This window comes from Camelina sativa, chromosome 16, assembly GCF_030686135.1.
Source record: "Camelina sativa cultivar CO46 ecotype springtype chromosome 16, ASM3068613v1".
Taxonomy (NCBI): Eukaryota; Viridiplantae; Streptophyta; class Magnoliopsida; order Brassicales; family Brassicaceae; genus Camelina; species Camelina sativa.
In genome coordinates this window covers 23,157,121-23,178,503 of record NC_141895.1, presented here as the reverse complement: position 1 = coordinate 23,178,503, position 21,383 = coordinate 23,157,121, and the positions used below count along the sequence as shown (strand labels likewise).

The following is a 21,383-nucleotide window of genomic DNA, read 5'->3' as shown; positions in this document are numbered from 1 at the left end:
ATAATTATTCGACAGCCATACACCCTATTCCAAAATTTGGGCCACATATACACTCATGACATAGGTTCGTCTAAAAGAAATGAAAACTACAAAGATTTTTTTTGGTAATGAGAAAACTACAAAGATGACTAGGGTGTAGTAGTAGTATTTAATAGGGATGAATAATAAAGTTTTCCATATATCTAGCAAGAGAAGTTAACTGATTTGGTGAAAATCCATTGTGGAAAAATGTCGTTTTGTTAATAACGTTGTGATACAAGACTCTGGTGTTTTTTTAAAATAAATAAAAAAAAAGAAACAGAGCCCCCGGCGAGGATCGAACTCGCGGCCTTTCGCTTACGAAGCGAACGCAATACCACTATGCTACGGAGGCCTTCGATTACTGGACGAAACCTAATATTATTTAAACTATTATAATTAATAAACCCATGAGAAATGACAAAGGAGTGGGAACTTGGAGCCTGGTGATTGCATTGCATTTGCAGACAACATACACGTTTGGTTCGTCGATGTTAGTGAAATTCCCCTTCTCACGTGTTTACGTTTCTGTTCGTCTTACTTTGTAGCAAAATGAGTAAATACTAGTATGTGAATGAACAACTATGAAGCTTAAAAAAAAAAACTATGAAGCTTGACGACAATTAACTCTGGCAGCATGTTGCGGGTGTGAATTCCAACAGGAACGTACCGGATATCACCTACGTCGACATGAATGAACGTGGAAGTCGTCTGGATCAGGTACCTTAGAAAATAATCCCAACCTACCCATAAATTTATCGTCAGAAAAGAGTACCAAACCGAAGCCTTCGTTTTAAAAAAAAAATGGTTCTAAAGTTCATAACTTTTATATCTTTCTTGAACCATTGTTTGTTATATGGGCCTTAGTTATCACATGAGTGGATCTTATTGTTGGAACCAAATTTTGATTTGGGATATTATTAACTTATCAACTCGTATTTTTTATGGGCCTTGATCCAAAATCGTACTCTGCTAACTAATATATTAAACAAAATACACAAAAGTCCTAGGGAGTGAATTGATGCTAATTAAATCGAAAAAGGTTAGACAAAAAAAAAAAGAGAGAGAAAAAGAGTCTTTGGTAGACTCACACACAGTAGATGATGAGGAAACAGTTGGCAGAAATCACCTGACTTGTCGATTTCAGTGTGTGACGACGTGGTGAAATTATTTAATCTTATCATAGCCGTCGATTTGAACATCACCATTCACCACCACTAGTACTCTTTATATTTCAAAAGTCTAAACTCTTTACTCTTTAGTTAGGGAGGAGCCTTTTGTAAGAGCCATGCCGTTTTCTTATTGGACGAGACAAGACAAAACATTAAAAGTAAAAAAAGAAGAGATTAAAAGAACGCCGTGACATTCTCTCGTATTTAAGGAAGACAGCCAGACGTCTGAGTTAAATGGACCCGGCGGACGACCCAATTCTCCAAGTTTGATCATAATTATTATTTTTTTTTTTCTTAATGTTACTTTTTGGCCACTTTATAATAATGGTTAGCGGAATAAGTAGTAGATGATGCGTTCAGAAAACAAAGTTGAATTTTGTGATGTCCAACAAACCCCATTTAACTGGTTAAAGCCGTTTTAGTCATCCATTAATTTGGCCATCTTATCAAATATCTCTCTATCTATAAACACTTTTTTACTAAATGAAACGTTACAAAAATTGAAATTGATTAGAGTAGTTTACTTATACTTACTTTTTTAAACGATGTTGGTATCTTTTTCCATGGAATTTAATTCGCTGGCACAGAAACGAAAGAGAAAATATCCATAAAAATCGTACGAATTCAAAATCAAGTATCCATCATAAGAAACCCATGCATGAAATAATTATTAGTACAATTTTTTTGGAATTCAGCTCTGGGTGCTGACGTGTTTGACACACTGATCTTGTTCTAATGGATTACGTGGCACAACAATGAAAATAAACGAATTGGACGGCTCTCGTCTCCTTTTAACTAAACACCGTTGGATCTCTCACCACTGAGGGTAGATAGATAAAAACGAAACAGAGTGAATGAATAAGCGTTTTTTTTTTATTTTTTGTCACATTTGTGTGTTGTGTGAGTTGTGACTAAAAGCGAAGCGAAGGAGCGAAGCGACAGCTTCGGATTATCCGTCTTTGCTACATACAGAGGCCAGAGCTAAACTATACACAAAAGAGATTAGAGAACAAGGTTTTTGGATTGATCTCTGTTTATAAATCTCTGTGTGTGTTTTCGATGATTTCGTACTGTGTACGTTTTTTTTTGTTTTTTTTTCTTCTTCTTCTTCTGTCAGTTACATATCAATGTTTTGATTTGATTGAAGAACAGTGACTCCATTAATGAATCTTTTTTTTCCCTTACTAAATGCAAAAATACCTTCTTTTTTTTTTTGTTATTCACGGGTTGTAATGTACAAACATTAATAATAATATATATATTTTTTTTCATCTTTAAGTCTTTCTTTCTTTTTTTTGCTTTTTGTCTCTTCTCTTTATTTCACGAAGAACCTGATTCTTCGAGACACGAGAAACGATTTTACAACTTTTCTCTCTTTAACATCCTTTTTTTTTTTTTTTTTTTACTTTTCTCTCTTTCTGTAATCTAAAATCAAAGTGTGTGTGTGTAAGTAATCATCAATCCCCTTTTGTTTTGCAGAGATGTCGAAGAAGTGAGATTTTTTTTTTTTTTTTTTTTTTGTTCTGTTCTTCTCTGTGAGTCTGAGTCTCTCTTCGTCTTCTTAACCTCTGGTTTGAGTGGTGAGAGAACAAAAAAAATGGAAATGGGTCGTCGAGATGCGATGAGACGTGGAGGAGGAACCAATAAACAACAATCTGGTAACACAAAAATCCAATCTTTTTTTTTTTTTTTTCGTTTCACAAACCAACAAAAATAAAAATCCAACCTTTTTTATTTATTTTTGTCGTCGTTTGCTCTGTTTTGTTTGGTCTCAAGTTTTTGTATCTCCAACTCATGATGTGATTATTTTAGGATCTGGGTATTCTGGAAAATCAAAGAAACGAATGTTGAAGAAACTTGGTTTAGCTGATGATGTAAAACGAATGATGAGCTACGAGTTTCTTCATCATCATCATCCTTCAGATTTAGAAAACGAGGTTTCTCGGAAGATACCTAAGCTTCCAAAAAAGGTAACTTCTTCATCAATACGCCAAACTTAATTTCCTCATTAATTACCTATCCCTTAATTTTCTCCTCATCTTTAAACTCTTTTCACATTTATTAATTTCTCTTTTTTCTCTCTCTCATATTCAGAATTTGAAAGGCACTAGTGGTGTGGATCATGCCTCTGTACCACGTAAGCTTCGTTCAGGTGCGTTGTTCGTGACTCCTATGACAGAAGAATACTTGTTACAAAACCAAATTTTTCATTTTTTTTTTAGTGTGAATTAATGGTCTGGCTAATGTGTCAGTAGTTTTCTGAGTAGAGTTGGTTGGGAAGATTATGGTATTTTTTTTTGGCTTTTGAATCTGTGTTGGAGATTTTGGATTATTTTACAAGCAAACTCTTTTGCTTTTTTTTTTTCCTTTCACTTTCTTATTGTGGACGCAAGATTCTGCTACATGTCTTTCTTTTTCTTATATACTTTATAAAAATCAAAAAGCTATCAATCTTCAATTTATAATATTTCTTTCTTTTCTTTAAAGCTTGTCTTTGTCAATTGGGGAACTCTCTTTATCATCTCGAATTCAAAACCTACACTTCCTTTTTTTCTTTGCTAACCTTTTCTCACTTCTTTTTTTTAATCTCGTTTTGTGTACTTTTCATTTACAGCCATGAAGAAGAGGAATCTTGAATCTATTTCTAAGCTATCCTCTGTATCAAAGAGACTTAACCGGTCGAAAACCGGGAGTGAGTCTTTTAACAAGGAGTTAGTAAAGAAGGAGAATCAAGAAATGGTTGGTTGTTTTTTTTATGATTGACTTCAAATTTTGTAAGACATAAAAGAACAGTTTATGGAGTAATGGTTTTTGTTTTTTGCTTTTGGTTAGGAAACAAAAGCTATTGTTCCTGAGTCGATGATGATTTCGAAAGATGAGAAGGAAGTTGCAGAGACTTTATACGGTTTAGCTGGAATGTTTACTGAGACTGACTCTATTGATAAGAGGAAGACTTGTCATGAGAAAGAAACTACCAAACTTGACTCTATCTTGGTTGTGAAACCTGACTCGCTTGAACCGGAAGGTTCAGTTCTCTCTTCAGCCAAAACTAACCAGACTGATGCAAAGCCAATAGTGCAATCTGATAACCAGCTCAGCAGTACAGGGTTTGTAGCGAGTTCCCGTTTAAGTTTGTCTTCGGTTATTTAATTCTATTGGTGGTTTCTGTTGTCTAACTTTTAAAGAATGGCTGATTTCATTGATAGATTGAAGCAAAGCAGCTCAGTGAATGTGACTGATGCACCTGTAAGCACTCTGATTCCTTCTGAATTTTACTTTCTTACTTTAGATTCATATAGCCACTGATTACATTGGAAATGCTTAGGCAATAGCCCGTGAAACAAAGGTTACAACTAGTGACACGGACTATAAAAGCAACGGTAATGAAACCTACCTTTTGTATCACATACTCTTGAGTTAAGAACCGTTCTCCTAATACTGACTTATGTATTTCTAAAAAGGTCTTCTTGCACTGTGGCCTGGCTTATCTTCAACTGTTCGTTCAGGAGCTCAAGTTCTTTCAAAGTAACTCCTAACCTTTAACATGTCTGTTAATTTTTTTTTGTGCTGCTAGGTTTCTTCTCTTATATATCTGGATCGTTCTTTCTTAAATCAGACAATCATCCACAAAGCTTCCACCTTGGATGGATCAAGCTGCTTCTCCTTCCAGGTCTGCTTCACTCTTGAGTGAACCGTTAAGAGTCCAGACGAGAAAGTTGAAGAGATGTGCCTCTCACGTTTACATTTCCCGTCTCATTAAAGTATTACAGACCAGTAAGAGTAGTCCCACGACACTTAACCAAATTGAGCTAAGATCTTCAGATATGTCAGAACGCAGACTCCCTGATCCGGTGACAAGCATTAGTGACTTTAAAACAATGCTGTCTCCAGCAAAGAGGTGTCAAAACCCGCATCTACTCGATATACACAGGACACATAACTCAAAACCCGTGCCAGAAGACAGGACTCAGCTTGCTCTCGATCTCAATGGTCCACACACTTCACAGAAACAGGTAATATACATCTCTGTTCTTATTTGGTTAATTCGTTTTCTCTCTAATTCTTATCTCTTTTCTCTTTTAACAACAGAGCTATGATTTCCTAACTCTATCATCTGCTGGAGCAACACAATCTCATTTCCAACTTCCAAATTCAATTCCACAGTATCTCTCAGCAGCTTACAATAGGCAACTCTCACCTGCAACTTCTAGCTATCAGGTTTTTATTTCTCTGACCCAAATTGTCTCTCAACTAGCAAATTGTCTCTCCAGTAGTAACATTCTTTCATCTTGTAAGTTGCAGCAGCTTTCTCCATATCTAGCCAGTCGATTCCAAACCGCTTACAATGCAAACCAGCAGCAGCAACAACAGCTTCAAAAAAGGCTATGGGCTGCTCAGTACAGACCAACAAATGGGAACACCATGCAATCAAACCAATACAGTCAACCAAACCTCTCCTTGAACCTGACTAGTATTCAACAAACTCCCCAAGTTGCTTCCTCCCCAAGGTACAACATCAACAACAATGTATCACAACAGAAACATCATCTCATGGCTGCTGCTGCAGCAATGTCAATAAGCCATCACCATAATAATAACAATCCTTCACGGATGGTGATGAACAGACAAGAACACCATTTCCCACTTATCTATGAAGATACAAGGACACCATTGCAGCTACTTTGCAACGAGCAGTAGTGAAGCTGCCCTGTTTTGCTTTATAGTTAAATAGTTGTAAGGTTTTACAGATGGTTTGAGTAAAAAAAAACAGAAATCTGTTTCTGTCTTCGCCGGAATTTGAGATGGTGTAGATTATCGGATAAACAAGGATTTTCAGTGAGAGATGATTGAATCCCACTAGTTTGAGAAAAAACCTTTAATGTCTTTTTATGTAAATGATCCCGGAGTCCTTCAAAGGAGCAAATTTTCTTGAGGACCATGTTTTCTAAAGTGAGACAGCCCAAGACAACAAAAAAAAAATGTCAGTAAAGTTTCTTGTGCAGCAAGCGACTTGCTCCAATAAAAAAAGACTTTAATTCTTTCAAAAAAATAACATGAAATTTTTGGGATTTAACAAAATCCCAGAAACAGAAACCCTTGTCATATCATAACACATTCTATAAACAAGTAGGAATGAAATTGTAGTATTATGACATTGTAATTGCAAAACGGTATTTTTTCACAAAAATAAGTGTTAAAAGGGAGAAATTTATATTTTATGAACAATATATATATTCCAAAAGACTATGAGGTATTAAAACAATAAGAAATAAATAGTACTCTGAAGAAGTGGGGATGAAGAAAATAATATGCTTTGCGTCGTCTCTCACTCAATTCTAAAGTCACAAAGCTATAAGAATGCAAGCTTATGTATCTCTTTGCTGCGCCACAGAGAGAGAGCTAAACAATAACTAGCCATAATATGGAGACGATGAAGAGAGCAGAGATAGACACAACGGCACCTTTTAAAACTGTCAAAGAAGCCGTTGCTTTGTTTGGCGAGAGAGTCTTAGCCAGCCAAGTCTATTCCAACCATCTCAAAGTGGCAAGTACTTCTTATTTATAAACTCACATTACCATATGATTGTATATTTGATTCCGAGATTGGTTATTGTGATAACATTAGTAAAGAAACAGATGCAGGATGAGAAATGGGAAGAGGATCCATCAGGGATTGAGACAGAGCTTGAAGAGACAAAACATGATCTCAAAAAGGCAAAGGAAGAAAGCATAAAAATGAGAAACTCATTGTCTTGTATCAAGGAAGAGCTTGAGCGGACAAAACAAGAGCTCCAGAAGCTGAGAGTTGATCCTGAGGAACCCGAAAAGAGAATCGATGATACTGTCTTCAAAACCAAATTCGAAGTGTTAGTTCCTCGGGTTAATGATGGACCAACCAGAAGTCCGACGTTGAGATCGATGAGCGAGAAAAGATACGTGAAATTTGCAAACCCGACTAGTAATAATGGTTCGGTGGTGGAGATGTTTCTTGAGAGACATCCTTCGATGAAAAAGAAGGAGAAGAAGACGACGGCGAAGACGAAGAAGAAGAAGAGTTTGATCCCTTTGTTTATTGGAGGGTTATTTTCTAAGAAAAAGGTTTTGCAATGAAACAGTTTGGTTTCTAATTTTCTTTTGCTGTGTGTTTTTTTTTTGGTTTTGATAATAATGTCACATATGTATGTGGCTTTCGTAAATGCTTCTTGAAAATACTTTATTTCCACTTATTAAAAAAAAAAAAATCTATATTCTCGAGTATACATATTTTGATAATAATGAAAATACTCGAAGTTTGAAAAAAAAAATTCCTAGAAAAGAGTCGTCAAAAATGTGACTAAATTTATAAATGACCATAATATAATTATATAAGTTTCTCAAAATTACAATAACTCAAATAAAAAAGCAAAGCCTCGACCCAAATGTTAAAGGAAAAAAGAAGAAGTGAGTTTTGACTTTTGAGATGTTGATCACTAAACGTAAGCTTCATGATCTTCATCACAAGACATAGCCGAAGACTTATTGAAAAACTCTATGCAATCAGCGATAGCTTCACTGTAGTGTACATGAGACGAATAGTACGAACTACTACACGAAACCTTCGGCGGCTCAAACCTCTCTCCGTCGTGGGAACCGTTGCGTGAGCTCTTGGGCCGGCGAGAGGAGGAAGGGAGAGTGAGATCGATGAGCCTCATGAGAAACTTTCGTAATCCGTGGAAGAGCTTCATCGTGAAGATAGATAATCCTATCGAACTGATCGTTCGAAGAGATGAATTAGATCTTGAGGGTTTTGTCTATACTCTATATATGAATGGTGAAAGCTCATGTATACATATTTTTGATAATTTAATAACTAGCATTCAAAATTCTTATAAAATAATATAAAATTCTCTAAGTAAAATTTGTAATGATTCATCACGGAGGAAAAACAGGAACAAGAGTGTTTCAATGATTAAACCACCAAAGAATTTCTTGAGATGTGTTTTATCCTATGAACATATGTAGGCCCCATCTTAACTCTATCTAAAGCTCTTAATCCCATTTAATTGTCTCCAATTTTTGTTTTAATTAAATGACAAGAGATTAACCTATTACTATATTGTATATGGTTCCAACTTCCAACCAGTGTCAATGTGTCATAGACTCATAGCATTGCTCAGGAAAAAAAAAAAAACTTTTTCCCCCAACAATAACTAAGCATTGGCCAATGCTCAGGAAAAAATTAAACATTGGCCAACAATATGCTTAATTTTTTAGATCCCATATCAACTTTTGTTTTTTTCATTTGTTAGTTCAAAGACTAAATTAGTTATCTTATAAAAATGTTTTCGTCTAAATGTGACTGCAATACAAAATATGAAAAAATAAATCGTGGAATTATGATCTAAGTATAGTGTACAACATCAGCAACACTTCAAGACAATGTCAGTATCTTTTGCTATAATTACAACGTAAGATACCTCACCACATGGACATAGAGACTGAAGTTTTCTTTAGTTTTAAAAGCTTTCAATGAGAAACAAAGGAAACTAATCAACATACGAGTAATCATAGGTTGAATTACCGTATAATTAATGCATAATTAAAGCTGTAACTAGTGATTACATTCAGAAAAGGAGATTAGTGGTCCTGCGGTTACACTTGTCTTTGACCTAGTTTTAGGGGTACAATGAAATTTTGGGACCAGTAAGCAAAACATTTAACTTCAAAAATATTCGTACGTGTAGAACAAAACAAGAGTTTGTATCAAAAAAAGAAAAGGGAAGTACATATTAAAAGGCAGATAACGAGGGAATTCATTAGAAAGAAGGCGACATGGAGAAACCATAAAAGAATTAAGAGGCTTTTGGTGAAATGATTTGTTGGATTAAGAATTCTTTTTTTATAATTTAAGGTTTATGACAGTTATGATTATGTCTTGCACTTTAAATTCTTCCTTCAAGTTAAAACTAACTAAAACCACCTGAATAACTCATAAAATAGCTCAATAGTTGTGAACTTTTACTACTATATATATATATCAGAGAATTTTATCACACTGATTCAAGTTGGCTTTATCTAGGGACTAGGAGTGAATTTGCTAATGAGAAAAACTTACTTGTAATAAAAGAGTAGGTACCATCCCGCACATAGTGCGGGATAATCGATTTAAATAAAATATTATGAGTAAAATTATTATTTGAGATTTAAGATTTGTTTGTATAAAACAAAATATGTAGTAAAGTTTTTTTAGTTTTTTAAATTTGCGTTTATTTTCTGTAAAATATGTTTCACCCGTGAAATATTTAAATTTGGAAAAAAAATTTAAAGTGGTGTAGAAAGTTTTGATGTCTTTTTGTGTTTGTAAAAATCAAATTCAAATCTTTTATGGTTCACATTATTATCAATATCACTATACCATTAAATAGATAAAGCAATATTTTTAAACTAATAGATTTAATTTAAACTAATCTTAAATTTAAAAATGCAATGAGAAAATGATAAAAGTGATAAAGAAATAAATATTTTTTTTTGTTTGTGAAACGTAATTTACTTTTAAAAAGTAAATAGGTTATAAAAATGATAATTAAATACATTTTTGGATTTAATAGTTGATTAAATCTTTCATTTTTAAAAATGAATAAAAAAACATTGGCTAATAATATTTCAGTGGCATATTTATGTAAATAACAATGAGAAGTAAGAGCATTTATTAGAAAGGTACAGGAGCTATGTGAGCACGACACCTCAGCTTTTTTTGTGAGAGTGTTTCTCTATTAATATATACTAGGTAATAACCCGCACTATATGTGGGATAAATCAACTCAAATAAAATTATTACAAGTAAAATTATTATTTGGAACTTAAGGTGTCATAATAATAATTTTACACATAATTTTTTTTATTTTATTCAAATTTACATTTAATTATTTTGTGTAAAAATATATTTCACCCGTGAAATATGAAATATAATGTTAATTATTGTGATAATTGTGATAATGTTATTTATTTTTAAGATTATTGTAATAATTAATTTTTAATATATACTCCCTTTGTTTCATAAAGAGTGTCATTTTAGAATTTTATTTTTGTTTCACAAAGAGGGTCATTTTACATTTCCTATGCACTATTTTATATTTTCAATGCATCTTTTTCATTAGATTTTCTAGTTTTACCCTTAATCTATTACTAAATTAACCCATTAAACATTTATTAAATAAGAGCATATATGTATATTTTAATATTTTCTTAATTTGTGTGAAATGTGTCAAAATGACACTTATTGTGAAATAGAGGGAGTACTTGAATAGTCATCAAATTTTTTAGAATCAGAGAATAAGTTTTGTATTTCAAAAAGTTAAATAGATGAATAAGTTTTTTAATAGTTTATGAAATGTAATTTACTTTAAATCATTAAATATGTTATAAAAATGATAATTAAATTATTAACTATTTATATATATATATATTTTTTAATAGTTGATGAAGTCTTTCATTTTAAAAAACTAATAGAAATAAACATTACCTTATATATTCTAATGATACATTTATGTAAATAGTAATAAAATAAAGATTTCCTTATATATTTTAATAGCACATTTAATAAATCAAAAGACTTATTTTTGTAAATATATTTATCTTGAAATGCTTAATTGTAATTAAATTTTCAAATCGCTCCTGCAACGACACATCAGCTTTTCTATTAATATATAAGGGATGGTCGAATTCAATGGATCAAGGATTCTAAGGTAACTAATGTATAGACGATGTGTAACCCTTTGGGCCAAAGTTTTTCTAAGGTAAGTAATAGCCCATTTGAGTTTACACGTAACAAATAGAGAAAAGTTTGTGCGGTACTATAGCAATTAGAATTCAGAATACAGGTTTTTGGCCCCGCAGTGATATATTTTTTAGTTTTCTTTTTGAATCAAGTTTTTTGTGTTCAATTCCTTTTGAGGCAATTTTTTTTTTTTTTTTTTGGAAACAAGTTCGAGTTTTTAGGGAAGATATTACATATAATCAAGTGACTTAAAACTGTAAAAATAAAAATGCAGAAAAAGAAACAGTAAACAATAATATACTAGACTAAAGAGGTAAGTAGGTAACGGTAAAAAAATATTTATATAAAAATAAACTTTGTCACCTTCTACCGTAACGATAACAATTACTAATCGATCGGAACCCTATTTGTTGCCAATAAAAGTAACTAAGTAAGTAATAATGAACAAACTATTAAAAGAACTAATCACTTGTTTTGTAGATGTCTCCTAAATATCGTCAAGCTTTTTTTTTATTATCATATGTTCTGGCTTTTTAAAGCCACTTTTTCTGGCTTGACAAGACAGAATTGACAGATTATGATTCAACAAATTTACTTTTTATGATGATCTGAAATCATTTCCAAACACTCTTCGACAAAACCTCTCACAACATAAAATACAAGCGGGATTAAGCCCTACATCTCCCCATTGAAATATGTTCCAAAGGTCTCAAATATTTTATTTCATAGAGTATACAAATATAAGCATTACTTAATCAATGCATTTTCTTTTTAAAAATGGAGATAGACATATATGCGTATGTGTTTTAAGGTCTTACTTTTTAACATTGCTCGCTATAGTTGGGTCAACTTTAATTCCATCTTTTAATAGAACTTCTGAATTCTGAAACTTATGCTCCACATATTTGTTGCAAAACTCGAATATAAAACTGGTTTGATTCCAAATCTCTGATTTCATTTGCAACTTCAAGGAGAAATCGAGTTATTTTATAAATAAACAATGTAGCAAAGCTTCTGACAACGAGGAAAGTTCCAATGGTGCACCCTCTCAGCGTGCAACCCTTTTATTACTTATGGGTAAATTTCGAACTTATCTAAACTATACCAATATATAACTGCTGTGTTTCTTCTTATGTTTTGACAACACTATATATACTATACTAAAAAACTATACAACACCCAACTTTTATTTACAAAAATCAAATCAGCTTTACCAAGAGGTCCAAGAAAAACTAAAGCAAAAAAATAATGAAAAGAACTCGGGTGAATAAAACAATTTACTGAAAACGCATGTGGTAGCAATTATACCACCCTGCCACTCCCACACTATTTGATGCCCACCAGTGTGAACAGCTATCAAAGTTACTATAGTTAACAAAATGTTACATTTACTTACTGGTCAAAAAGCCTAATTTGAGAAAAGAACACGTTAACTTCACCATAATTAATCATGATTTTTTAAACTCACCTCTACTAGTAATTTTTAACCTAATCATGAGGTCAATGATAAAAATATGTAATATTGAACATATTCTAAGAATAAAATTTGAAAAATATAAGAACACATTTCTTATTAGATTTAGAAAACTCTCTCAAAAACTAAATCTCTCTTTCTCTCAAGTCTTATGAAACACTTTTCCATCGACTTTTATATTTATAGGTTTACACTTTTCTTAAACCTATTAGAATTACCATTACACAACTTAATGATAATAGGAACTTTTCCTTTTCCTAATCTATCTCTTTTGGCAACTTCCTAGGAGATAGCTTCTTCCTCAAGTTGAAATTATTCAACATTCTCCCCTGTAATTCCAACATGAACTCCGGGAAGCTTGATATCTTCAACTCCGAGTAAACTCCTCATTTCCTTGAATTTAACTCGTCCTAGTGGCTTCGTAAGTATGTCGGCTTTCTGCTCCTCTCCTGGCACATGTTGGACCTCAATCTGCTTATTCTCTACACACTCTCGAATGAAGTGGTACTTAGCAAGCATATGCTTCGTTCTCCCATGAAATACTGGATTCTTGGTTAGAGTTATAGATGATTCATTATCGATTCTAAGCAGGATCTTCTCTCCTTTCACGCTTAGTATCTCGCTCAACAACTCTTTGAGCCACATAGCCTGTTTGGCAGCTTCCATAGCAGCCATTAACTCTGCTTCACATGATGATAATGCCACAGTCGGCTGTTTCTGTGTTGTCCACGTGATAGGCGATGAACCATAATAGAAAACATGACATGTGGTGCTTCTTCCATCGTCGATGTCAATGTTATGGCTGCTGTCACTGTATCCGGTGATCCTTCTTGATCCATCCTTCTTGAAAAACAAACCGTAACCAGTAGTTCCTCTTAAGTACCTTAGTACATGTTTGATAGCTTGCCCATGAGACACCCTCGGACTCTGCATATAGCGGCTAAGGACTCCAACTGCAAAAGACAAATCTGGTCTCATGTGGAGAAGATATCTTAAGCAATCTATGGTTCTTCTATACCTAGTAGCATCGATTTCCTTTTCCTTTTCCGCTTTTGATAAACTCAGACCAGGCTCCATCGGTTCATGAGTTGGATTGCAGGACCCCGTTCCTGCATCAACAAGTATTCCTTGAGCATATGCTTCCTGTTTGATCTTGATTCCATCTGCTCCTTGAATAACTTATATGCCAAGATAATAAGTTAATTTCCCAAGATTCGACATCTCGAACCTCCTTGACATGTCCTCTTTAAAAACCTTGATGATCTTGAGTGATGTCCCTGTTACAAACAGATCATCAACATAGATAACCACAATTAAGAACTCATTCTCCTCCTTCTTACAGTACACTGTCGGTTCCTTCACACACTTCTTGAAGTTCATTTCTTTTAGAACTTGATCCAGCTTTGTATTCCAAGCTCTAGGAGCTTGACGGAGACCATACAAGGCCTTATAAAGCCTCTAAACTCGATCCTCTTCTCCTTTCTTCTCAAAGCCTTCAGGTTGAGTAACATAGACTAGTTCTTTTAGTTCGCCATTGAGAAAAGCTGTCTTCACGTCTAAGTGGTGAATCTCCCAACCTATTGTTGCTGCGAGTGCTATTAGAAGCCGTATAGTTTCGATTCTAGCTACCGGAGCAAACACTTCATCGAAATCTATACCTTGTTGTTGCACATATCCTTTGCAACTAACCTCGCCTTATACTTATTCACTGAACCATCAGCTTTTCTTTTAAGTTTGTAGACCCACCTAACTCCTATAGGTTTAACACCAACTGGTTTGTCTACAAGCTCCCAGGTGTTGTTCCTTGTGATCAAATCCAGTTCAGCCTTCATAGCATCGATCCACTCTTTTATCTTCCCAACTTCGAAATAATTTTCTGGTTCCCCATCTAATGTTAGAAACAACCTGCAACTTACTTCTTCTGCAAATAAGACGTAATCATTAAGATAACATGGCTTTGTTATCACACGACCAGATCTAATGACCAGAGGTTGAACTCCGACTTGTTGCTCCTCAATATGATTCTCATCACTCATATCATTCTCATTATCTTCTTCATCTTCGTGGTTATCATGATTTACATCTTCTGGGTCGGCATCTTGTTGATCGTTGCCTTGTTCATTACCGTGTCCACCACCATCTTCGATAAAGCCTTCTTGAAAGAGCCTAAACATACCAGGTTCACCATCTGATTTGTTTGTCATAGATGACCAGTCCCAAGCCTTACCTTCGTCAAATATGACGTCTCTGCTGATAACTACTTTCTCCGCAACAGGGTCATAGAGTCTATAAGCTTTAGAACCAGGTTCTGTTCCAAGATTGATCACTTTCTTTGATTTATCATCTAGCTTTTTCAACTGTGGTCCATTGATCTTTGCATAGGCAACACAACCGAACACTCTCAAGTGCTCAATGTTCGGTTTCGTGGACATATAACACTCATATGGAGTCTGACCATATAGTGCTTTTGTGGGCACTCGATTGATGAGGTAAGTCGAGTGGCGTACAGCTTCTCCCCACATATCATTCGGAACCGACATCGCTTTCATCAAGCTTCTTTTCATCTCCATCAAAGTACGGTTTTTTCTCTCTACCACACCGTTTTGTTGTGGTGTATGCGGCGCGGTTAGATGTATAGTAAAGCCGTTCTCCTCACATAACCGATTGAACTCAGCTGAGGTAAACTCTCCTCCTCTATCGGTTCTAAACGTCTTCATGGAGAGCCCACTCTGTTTTTCAACAAAGTCTTTAAACCGTTTAAAGCGATCAAACGCTTCACTTTTTTCTCTTAGTAGCATTGTCCACATGTACCTAGAGAAATCATCAATTAGAACAAAAACATATCGGTTATTAGCTGGTGTCGGTGGTGAAATCAGACCACACAAGTCTCCATGTACCAATTCCAAGGCCTGTCATGCACGAAAACTTGCTTTAGCCGGGAATGAACCTCTTGTTTGCTTCCCAACTAAGCACACCTCACACATACCCCTATCATGGATCATGTGTGGCATTCCTACAACCATATCCTTTCGAACCATGTTATTCATAACATTAAAACTTACATGCCAACACCATGTAGTATCATCACTCCCGAGCTGCAAACACATTGGAGGACTTATTTCCATTGGTGTCTTGTAAAGTCTGTTTGAAGACCTAGTAACTCTCACAAGTAATCTTCCACACAGATCTAGAAGTGTCAGAAACACTCCTTTCATGTTCACCTCACAACCTCCCTATGTTGCTTGGCCAAGGCTCAAAAAGTTGTGTTTAAGGTCGGGTATAAAATAAATTTCTTTGAGTGCTCTTATTTCTCCAGTCTTGCACACAAAGTTAATGATCCCCTTTCCAACAATATCAACATAAGAGCCAACACCAAACCTGACTTTACCTTTAATCTTTTCATCCAAACTGCAGAAAAACTCCTTATTTCCTGACATGTGATTACTTGCTCCATTATCCAAATACCAAACACTTGCATTGCCTTTGTTGGTATCGTAGTTCTTCGGAATTATCTTGTCTTTGTTTAAAAACACTACTTCATGCATATATAGTGCATCAGCTTCATGTGTCTCATTCAGGTTTGATTCTTGATTCTGATTGTGGTTTTGAATCGGTTTGTTTGTACACGTTGTCTCATAGTGCTCTGGCTTATCGCATCTCCAACATATCACTTTCGATAAGTCTTTCTTCGGTTTGTTTTGGTTGTCTTCTGTGGCTTATCCTCCTTGGTTTTGGCCATTGAATCTCCCTCGACCCCTGCCTCTACCAAAACCACCTCTACCAAAACTACCTCTGCCGTAGCCGCTTCTACCGAAGCCGCCTCTACCTCTAGATCCTCCTCGGAAACCACCGTAACCTCCACGATTATTAGAGGTATTGGTAAACATCAACTTGCCTTGATCTTCGACTGAACTTACTTCTCCAATTCGTTCCCCATAAGCTTTTAACCTTCCTACTATGTCCACAAACGTCGTTGTGTTTAAGTCGAGGACTTGCTCTAGAGAAGCTACCATATGAATAAATTTTTCTCTAGGTAATCTTGTAAGAAACTTCTTTACCAACTTTGGTTCTTCAATGGTCGCTCCCAAAGAAGCCGATTGTGATGCAAGCCCTGAAATCTTGTCTGCAAAGTCATCTACCGAATCTGAATCATTCATCTTCAACCGCTCTAGTTTTGCTAACAAAGTCTGAAGTCTAGCTTCCTTTACACGTTCCGCTCCTTGGTGACGTGATCGGATAGCATTCCACAGTGTTTTAGCTGAATCTTGCTCTCCTATTTGCAAGATAAGTGACTCGGGGACAGAATGGAATAGAAGAGCTGTCGCAATATCATTCTTCTTTTCATCTTTAGATCCCGGTTCGATTGTATCCCATACTTCGTTAACTCGGAGAATGATCTTCATCCTCATCGACCAAACTGTGTAGTTTGTTGATGTTAGTAATGAACACTGGATTGATGGTGCTCCAAGGTCCTTCGTTCGTGACGGTGAATTCTGTTCGTCCCCCATGCTTGGTTTCGAAAAGTTTTCTCCACCATTTTTTGATCAGAAACACAACCTTGCTCTGATATCAAATCTAAGAATAAAACTTGAAGAATATAAGAACACTTTTCTTATTAGATTTAGAAAACTCTCTCAAAAACTAAATATCTCTTTCTCTCAAGTCTTATGGAACACCTCTCCGCCGACTCTTATATTTATAGGTTTACACTTTTCCTAAACCTATTAGAATTACCACTACACAACTTAATGATAATAGGAACTTTTCCTTTTCATAATCTATCTCTTTTGGCAACTTCGTAGGAGATAGCCTCTTCCTAGAATTATCCAACACATATTAGCTTAAAATCCTAAGAATTACACACTTATTAAGTCAATAATAAGATGGAATTTATGATTCAGGTTGATGATTAATTAACCTAATCTCCTTACACTATTAAAAAGTTAGAAGTAGTACTAGAACAACCATTATTTTTCTTAAGTTAAAATTACAATTTCAAGATTCTAAGACTTTGTAAATAACCACGAAGCAAGGTAATATAGCTCTCGGGTTATAAACCACAAGCTCCTCCAGATTCGAATAAACTCCAGCGTTGACCGCCACCGAGTCAAACACACCACCGCTCGATGAAACTCCAACCGCCGAACTATCCTCCACCGGAGACTTCGTCTCCGCCGTAGCAGAAGCCTCCGCCGCGAGTAAATTAATGCGCTTAACTCTCCCAGCGATTACCCGACACACAAGCATCACTCTCCTCGCATCATCGCTACACGTCAGCAAATCATCAGCTCTTCCGCTACTCGCCGTCGTCCTCACCCCGCCGACGCTAGCGGTTGCGGTGGCTCCTCCTCCGCCAGCGGATTTTCCTAGGAATCCGTGGCGAATCGCGTTGCATACGCCACAGCCAGGGAGGTTAGAGCAGAGAGAAGACGAGCCACGAGCTCCGAGAGAGCAAGTGAGAGTAGTGCAGTGGAAACGCAGAAGCTCGTTGCCGTCGGCGGCACAACGAGCGTCTTTTCTGGTAGTTTGAAGCGCACGCGCCTTCACCGCGTCTCGGCAGTCTTCGAACCGCTGGATCGTACGTTGAGTGTTGTGGACTTTTAATATCCGTTCGATTTGACAGATGGGACTGTCTTTTTTAAGCCAGCTTGATTTGAATATGATCTCCACTATGTTTCGACCCGAATCTTCCGGACCTAACTCCGAAACTGCAATAAAACGACAACGTTTTTTGCTCATGAAATCAGGGAAACTCTATACCAAGTCAAAACAAAATCTTGAGTTTTGGAAACATTAAGACAGAGTTTTAATTCAGTTACTGTCAGGTGGGGTTGTAATTCTTATACTGTCGAATAGAAAAATGACACGTAATAAATATCAGGGGGACATTGAATTTAGTTAAGAGCAGAGAGACAGCTGTTTCTTTTTATAGTACAAAATGGTCCCCATGGCAGCATGCTAAGTGTTTTCCAAAGCCAAACGACATATATGGATACCATAGAATATGTTGTCCTCTCCAGTTATTTTTATTCCCTATTCTCTTTTGTAATTTTCTCTAAAAATACGGATGAATCTGCTACATAAGGCCAAATTCATTCTAACTTATTTGATCGATATTATCACCGACAATAACATTGAGATCTTGATTCCATTAAAAAAAGATAAGTGTAAGCTAATAAAGCATGTTCGTTAATTATTTGCTTAACATTACGGTAAATCTATCGATAAATCCAAGTGCAGATTCACCGGAAAATGTGTTAGTGCTAATAATTCTATCAAATACTAAACAAGTTGAGTTTATATCAACATTCACAAGTCAAATCATGGACTGAGATCTTAATTTTTTTTCCAATTAAGGTTCCAAAAACATAACATTTTACTTTACTAAGCAATTTGCATTAACGAAATCCCACCAGATACTAGGTTTAACTTTAAAAAATGTGACTACTCAGTACTCACACACAAAAAAAAAAGATTGTAGCTACTAGATAGAGCGTAATTAAATAATTTGAGCTAAATGATAAAGTTATATAAATAAATTTTAACAACCGAAAATAGTAAAATGTTAAACCCGTACCTGCGTGACGAACAGCTTGATGAAGCTCTAAGCTTTCAAGCTTGGGAAAAACTTCTCCACATTGGGAACAAGCACAAACCCTAGGCGAAATTGGATACCTACCATTTAAAGAAAAAAAGAATGAATTTTGCAGAAAATAAATTATAACTAGGATGACTTCTCTCATCATTAATTTGTGTAGTCATTTACCTGCTAGGGTCAACGATCATGTGACATTCGTAACATCCGGAGAGTTTACGGAACTGCATGGCTCTAAACGAAGTCGTTGATGATGACGTGTAACTCCCGCTGGCGTTAGATCTCGTTGAGCCAGATGTCAGAGACCGAGACGAAGAGGAACCGTGTTGACCAGGTTTCCGAGTCAGAAGCCGAGTCTCCGAGTCAGGAACAGTCGAGTTAGCTACGTCGGGAGAGTGGTCTGCTCTATGAACCACGCGAGTGTTGCCGTGAGCCACGTCTCTGAAGCTACATATGGAGCTGCACGACGAGCCGAGCTTGGAAGGAGATAAGTTAGTAGTTATGGACGGAGCAGGCTGAGAGTTCTTGGAAGGATCATGGACTCTTGATCCTTCGATTTGCTTGCAAGTTAATAGGTTCTTGATTTGGTCCCATGAAGAAGGCTGCTTAGGAAGTACTGCTTTTTTCGATTTCTGCGGTTTGTGTGGTTTCTGTTTATGCGGTTGAGTTTGATCGGTGGGATTCTCGCGTTTCTTGCGTTTGCTCGACGGTGGATTGTGTTTTTGAGGCGGCTCTGCGTTTTCCGGAAAGAAAGTTAGCAAAGCCATTGTAAGAAAGAAGGAAAGAAACTCTTGAGAATGTGAGAGTTTCTCTTTTGTGGTCTTCTTTATGGTTCTTTAATTATAAGCTTTTTTTTGTAGGTGTTGAAATCGAAGATGGATCCAAGATGTGTAATAAGGAGGGAAGAAGATTAAAGTAGTGGGCTTTATCTTTCTTTACTTCTTTATTTTACAGTTTTACTTTCTTACCCTTCTCATTTCGAATTTTAATTTACTAAGATTTATAATCTTTTGAATTGTACAAAGGGTACTAAATTAACTATATTCAGATATCTTGTTTTGTCAGATCTTTCTAATTAATTTTGGCATCTGGTTGCTTACTTTTTTAGTTGTAGGCTTGCAGTGCAGTTAATTTTGTATATTTTCCTCAAAAGAAAGAACAGTAATTAATATGCATTTCAAATACTAAATTACTCTTTTGATGAAAATAAATTAGTTAGAAGATATTGAAATTAATTATTTTTGGACGAGCTTGGTTGGCCTTGTATGTGCTTTAACTGCTTTCATCTATCTATCTGCTTATAATCTGCGATTACAGTTTGACCTACTTAAGGGGCTGACTTTGTTAACGTCACTGAAGCTTCTATTGGTAGAGATGCAGACAAAATGCCACGTCAGAAAGCATCTTTGGTATATTTCAAATACTAAATTACTCTTTAATATATGGATTTGTTTCGTATATTTTACTCAAATATCTGATTGAAATCTCATTATTATGAAGACGCTAATATACATAATAAAAATGAAAAATTTAGCTGTGAAGAATAGATTGGAGAATTAATCCGTGTTTATCAAAATATAAAAAAAAAGGTTTGAAGATTCCATGAATGCAAGCAAGAAAAAAGAAACGATAATAGACTAATAGTACTCATGATTATAAAATATATGTTTTGGATGTATGGTCAAAACAATTGTTTAAAACAGAAACAAGATTACACGTTAAACACCAGACAAGGTCTTTGGAAACTTCGTATCTGGAACTGTGATTACGGATTCCAAATGTTCTATTTGTCTCGAGTTGAATTTTTCAATGCCTTTTATTTCTTAGTTTTCCTATAACTAAACTAAACTATACTGTATTTTAATTTATTTCTATAGTTTACTTCCGTGTTAAATTCAAAAATTATATGAAGTATTTTTACTATTTTAGATTTATGCAATGTGATTGTATTTGTAAGAAATTGGTACTGGATTAGACTGATAGACTGTTCCTTTTTCAAAACAATTAAGTTAGGGTGTCATAAACTAATCTCACTACAGTAAAAAGTAGTGGAGTTAAACTTGAAATTTGTGCAAATAGGTATGGGTGTAAATTCATTTATTAATATATATATATACTGATTATCATAAAAAGGTTTAATGCGCCAAATAATAATAATTTATTGTATCATAAATGGTGAGAATTGAGAATGCCACAACACAGTGTCCAGTGTCCACATTATGGGTGGTAACTCAGGCACCATATTTTTTTAGGCTGTGGTATTAAAAACATAAATTTTAGTAACTGTATTAATCACTCATCAATAAGTAATATATAGTGAATTAATCATAATCAAGGTATATACTGAAGCAATCAAAATATTTGTTT

General features: G+C 35.1%; 4 protein-coding genes, 1 non-coding gene and 1 pseudogene across 19 annotated transcripts; 2 read left to right on the top strand and 4 right to left on the bottom strand.

The window, feature by feature from the left end:
* Positions 1-301: 301 nt before the first annotated feature.
* TRNAT-CGU (transfer RNA threonine (anticodon CGU)) lies at positions 302-373 on the bottom strand. Its single transcript has one exon. It is a non-coding gene; the product is annotated as a tRNA-Thr (tRNA).
* A 1,610-nt stretch (positions 374-1,983) lies between these two features.
* Positions 1,984-6,240, top strand: LOC104751451 (uncharacterized). 15 transcript variants are annotated; one of them, XM_087493144.1, is made up of 12 exons: positions 1,984-2,204; positions 2,670-2,848; positions 3,003-3,160; positions 3,285-3,342; positions 3,805-3,929; positions 4,023-4,297; positions 4,397-4,436; positions 4,516-4,570; positions 4,652-4,715; positions 4,807-5,203; positions 5,280-5,408; positions 5,493-6,240. In XM_087493144.1, exons 2-12 carry the CDS (start codon positions 2,788-2,790, stop codon positions 5,886-5,888), a joined length of 1,758 nt encoding a protein of 585 aa, XP_087349270.1. In that variant the 5' UTR covers positions 1,984-2,204; positions 2,670-2,787; the 3' UTR covers positions 5,889-6,240. The 15 variants fall into 15 exon arrangements, 7 of the variants coding, with proteins under 7 accessions (XP_087349270.1, XP_087349269.1, XP_087349268.1 ...); XM_087493143.1 differs by having other exon boundaries at positions 2,013-2,204; positions 5,496-6,240; XM_087493142.1 differs by having other exon boundaries at positions 2,013-2,204; positions 5,487-6,240.
* A 320-nt stretch (positions 6,241-6,560) lies between these two features.
* Positions 6,561-7,448, top strand: LOC104751450 (WEB family protein At1g75720-like). The gene is made up of 2 exons (XM_010473395.3): positions 6,561-6,735; positions 6,828-7,448. The coding sequence occupies exons 1-2, from the start codon at positions 6,613-6,615 to the stop codon at positions 7,299-7,301; spliced, it is 597 nt and encodes a 198-aa protein (XP_010471697.1). The 5' UTR covers positions 6,561-6,612; the 3' UTR covers positions 7,302-7,448.
* Positions 7,449-7,546: 98 nt separating this feature from the next.
* LOC104751449 (uncharacterized) lies at positions 7,547-7,979 on the bottom strand. The gene has a single exon (XM_019238160.2). The coding sequence runs from the start codon at positions 7,913-7,915 to the stop codon at positions 7,661-7,663; it is 255 nt and encodes an 84-aa protein (XP_019093705.1). The 5' UTR covers positions 7,916-7,979; the 3' UTR covers positions 7,547-7,660.
* A 4,748-nt stretch (positions 7,980-12,727) lies between these two features.
* Positions 12,728-14,349, bottom strand: LOC147925883 (secreted RxLR effector protein 161 pseudogene; annotated as a pseudogene).
* A 2,939-nt stretch (positions 14,350-17,288) lies between these two features.
* On the bottom strand, positions 17,289-20,089 carry LOC104751448 (uncharacterized). The gene is made up of 3 exons (XM_010473394.3): positions 19,188-20,089; positions 18,999-19,096; positions 17,289-18,129 (listed from the first exon to the last, which is right to left on the bottom strand). Exons 1-3 carry the CDS (start codon positions 19,781-19,783, stop codon positions 17,417-17,419), a joined length of 1,407 nt encoding a protein of 468 aa, XP_010471696.2. The 5' UTR covers positions 19,784-20,089; the 3' UTR covers positions 17,289-17,416.
* Positions 20,090-21,383: the final 1,294 nt, after the last annotated feature.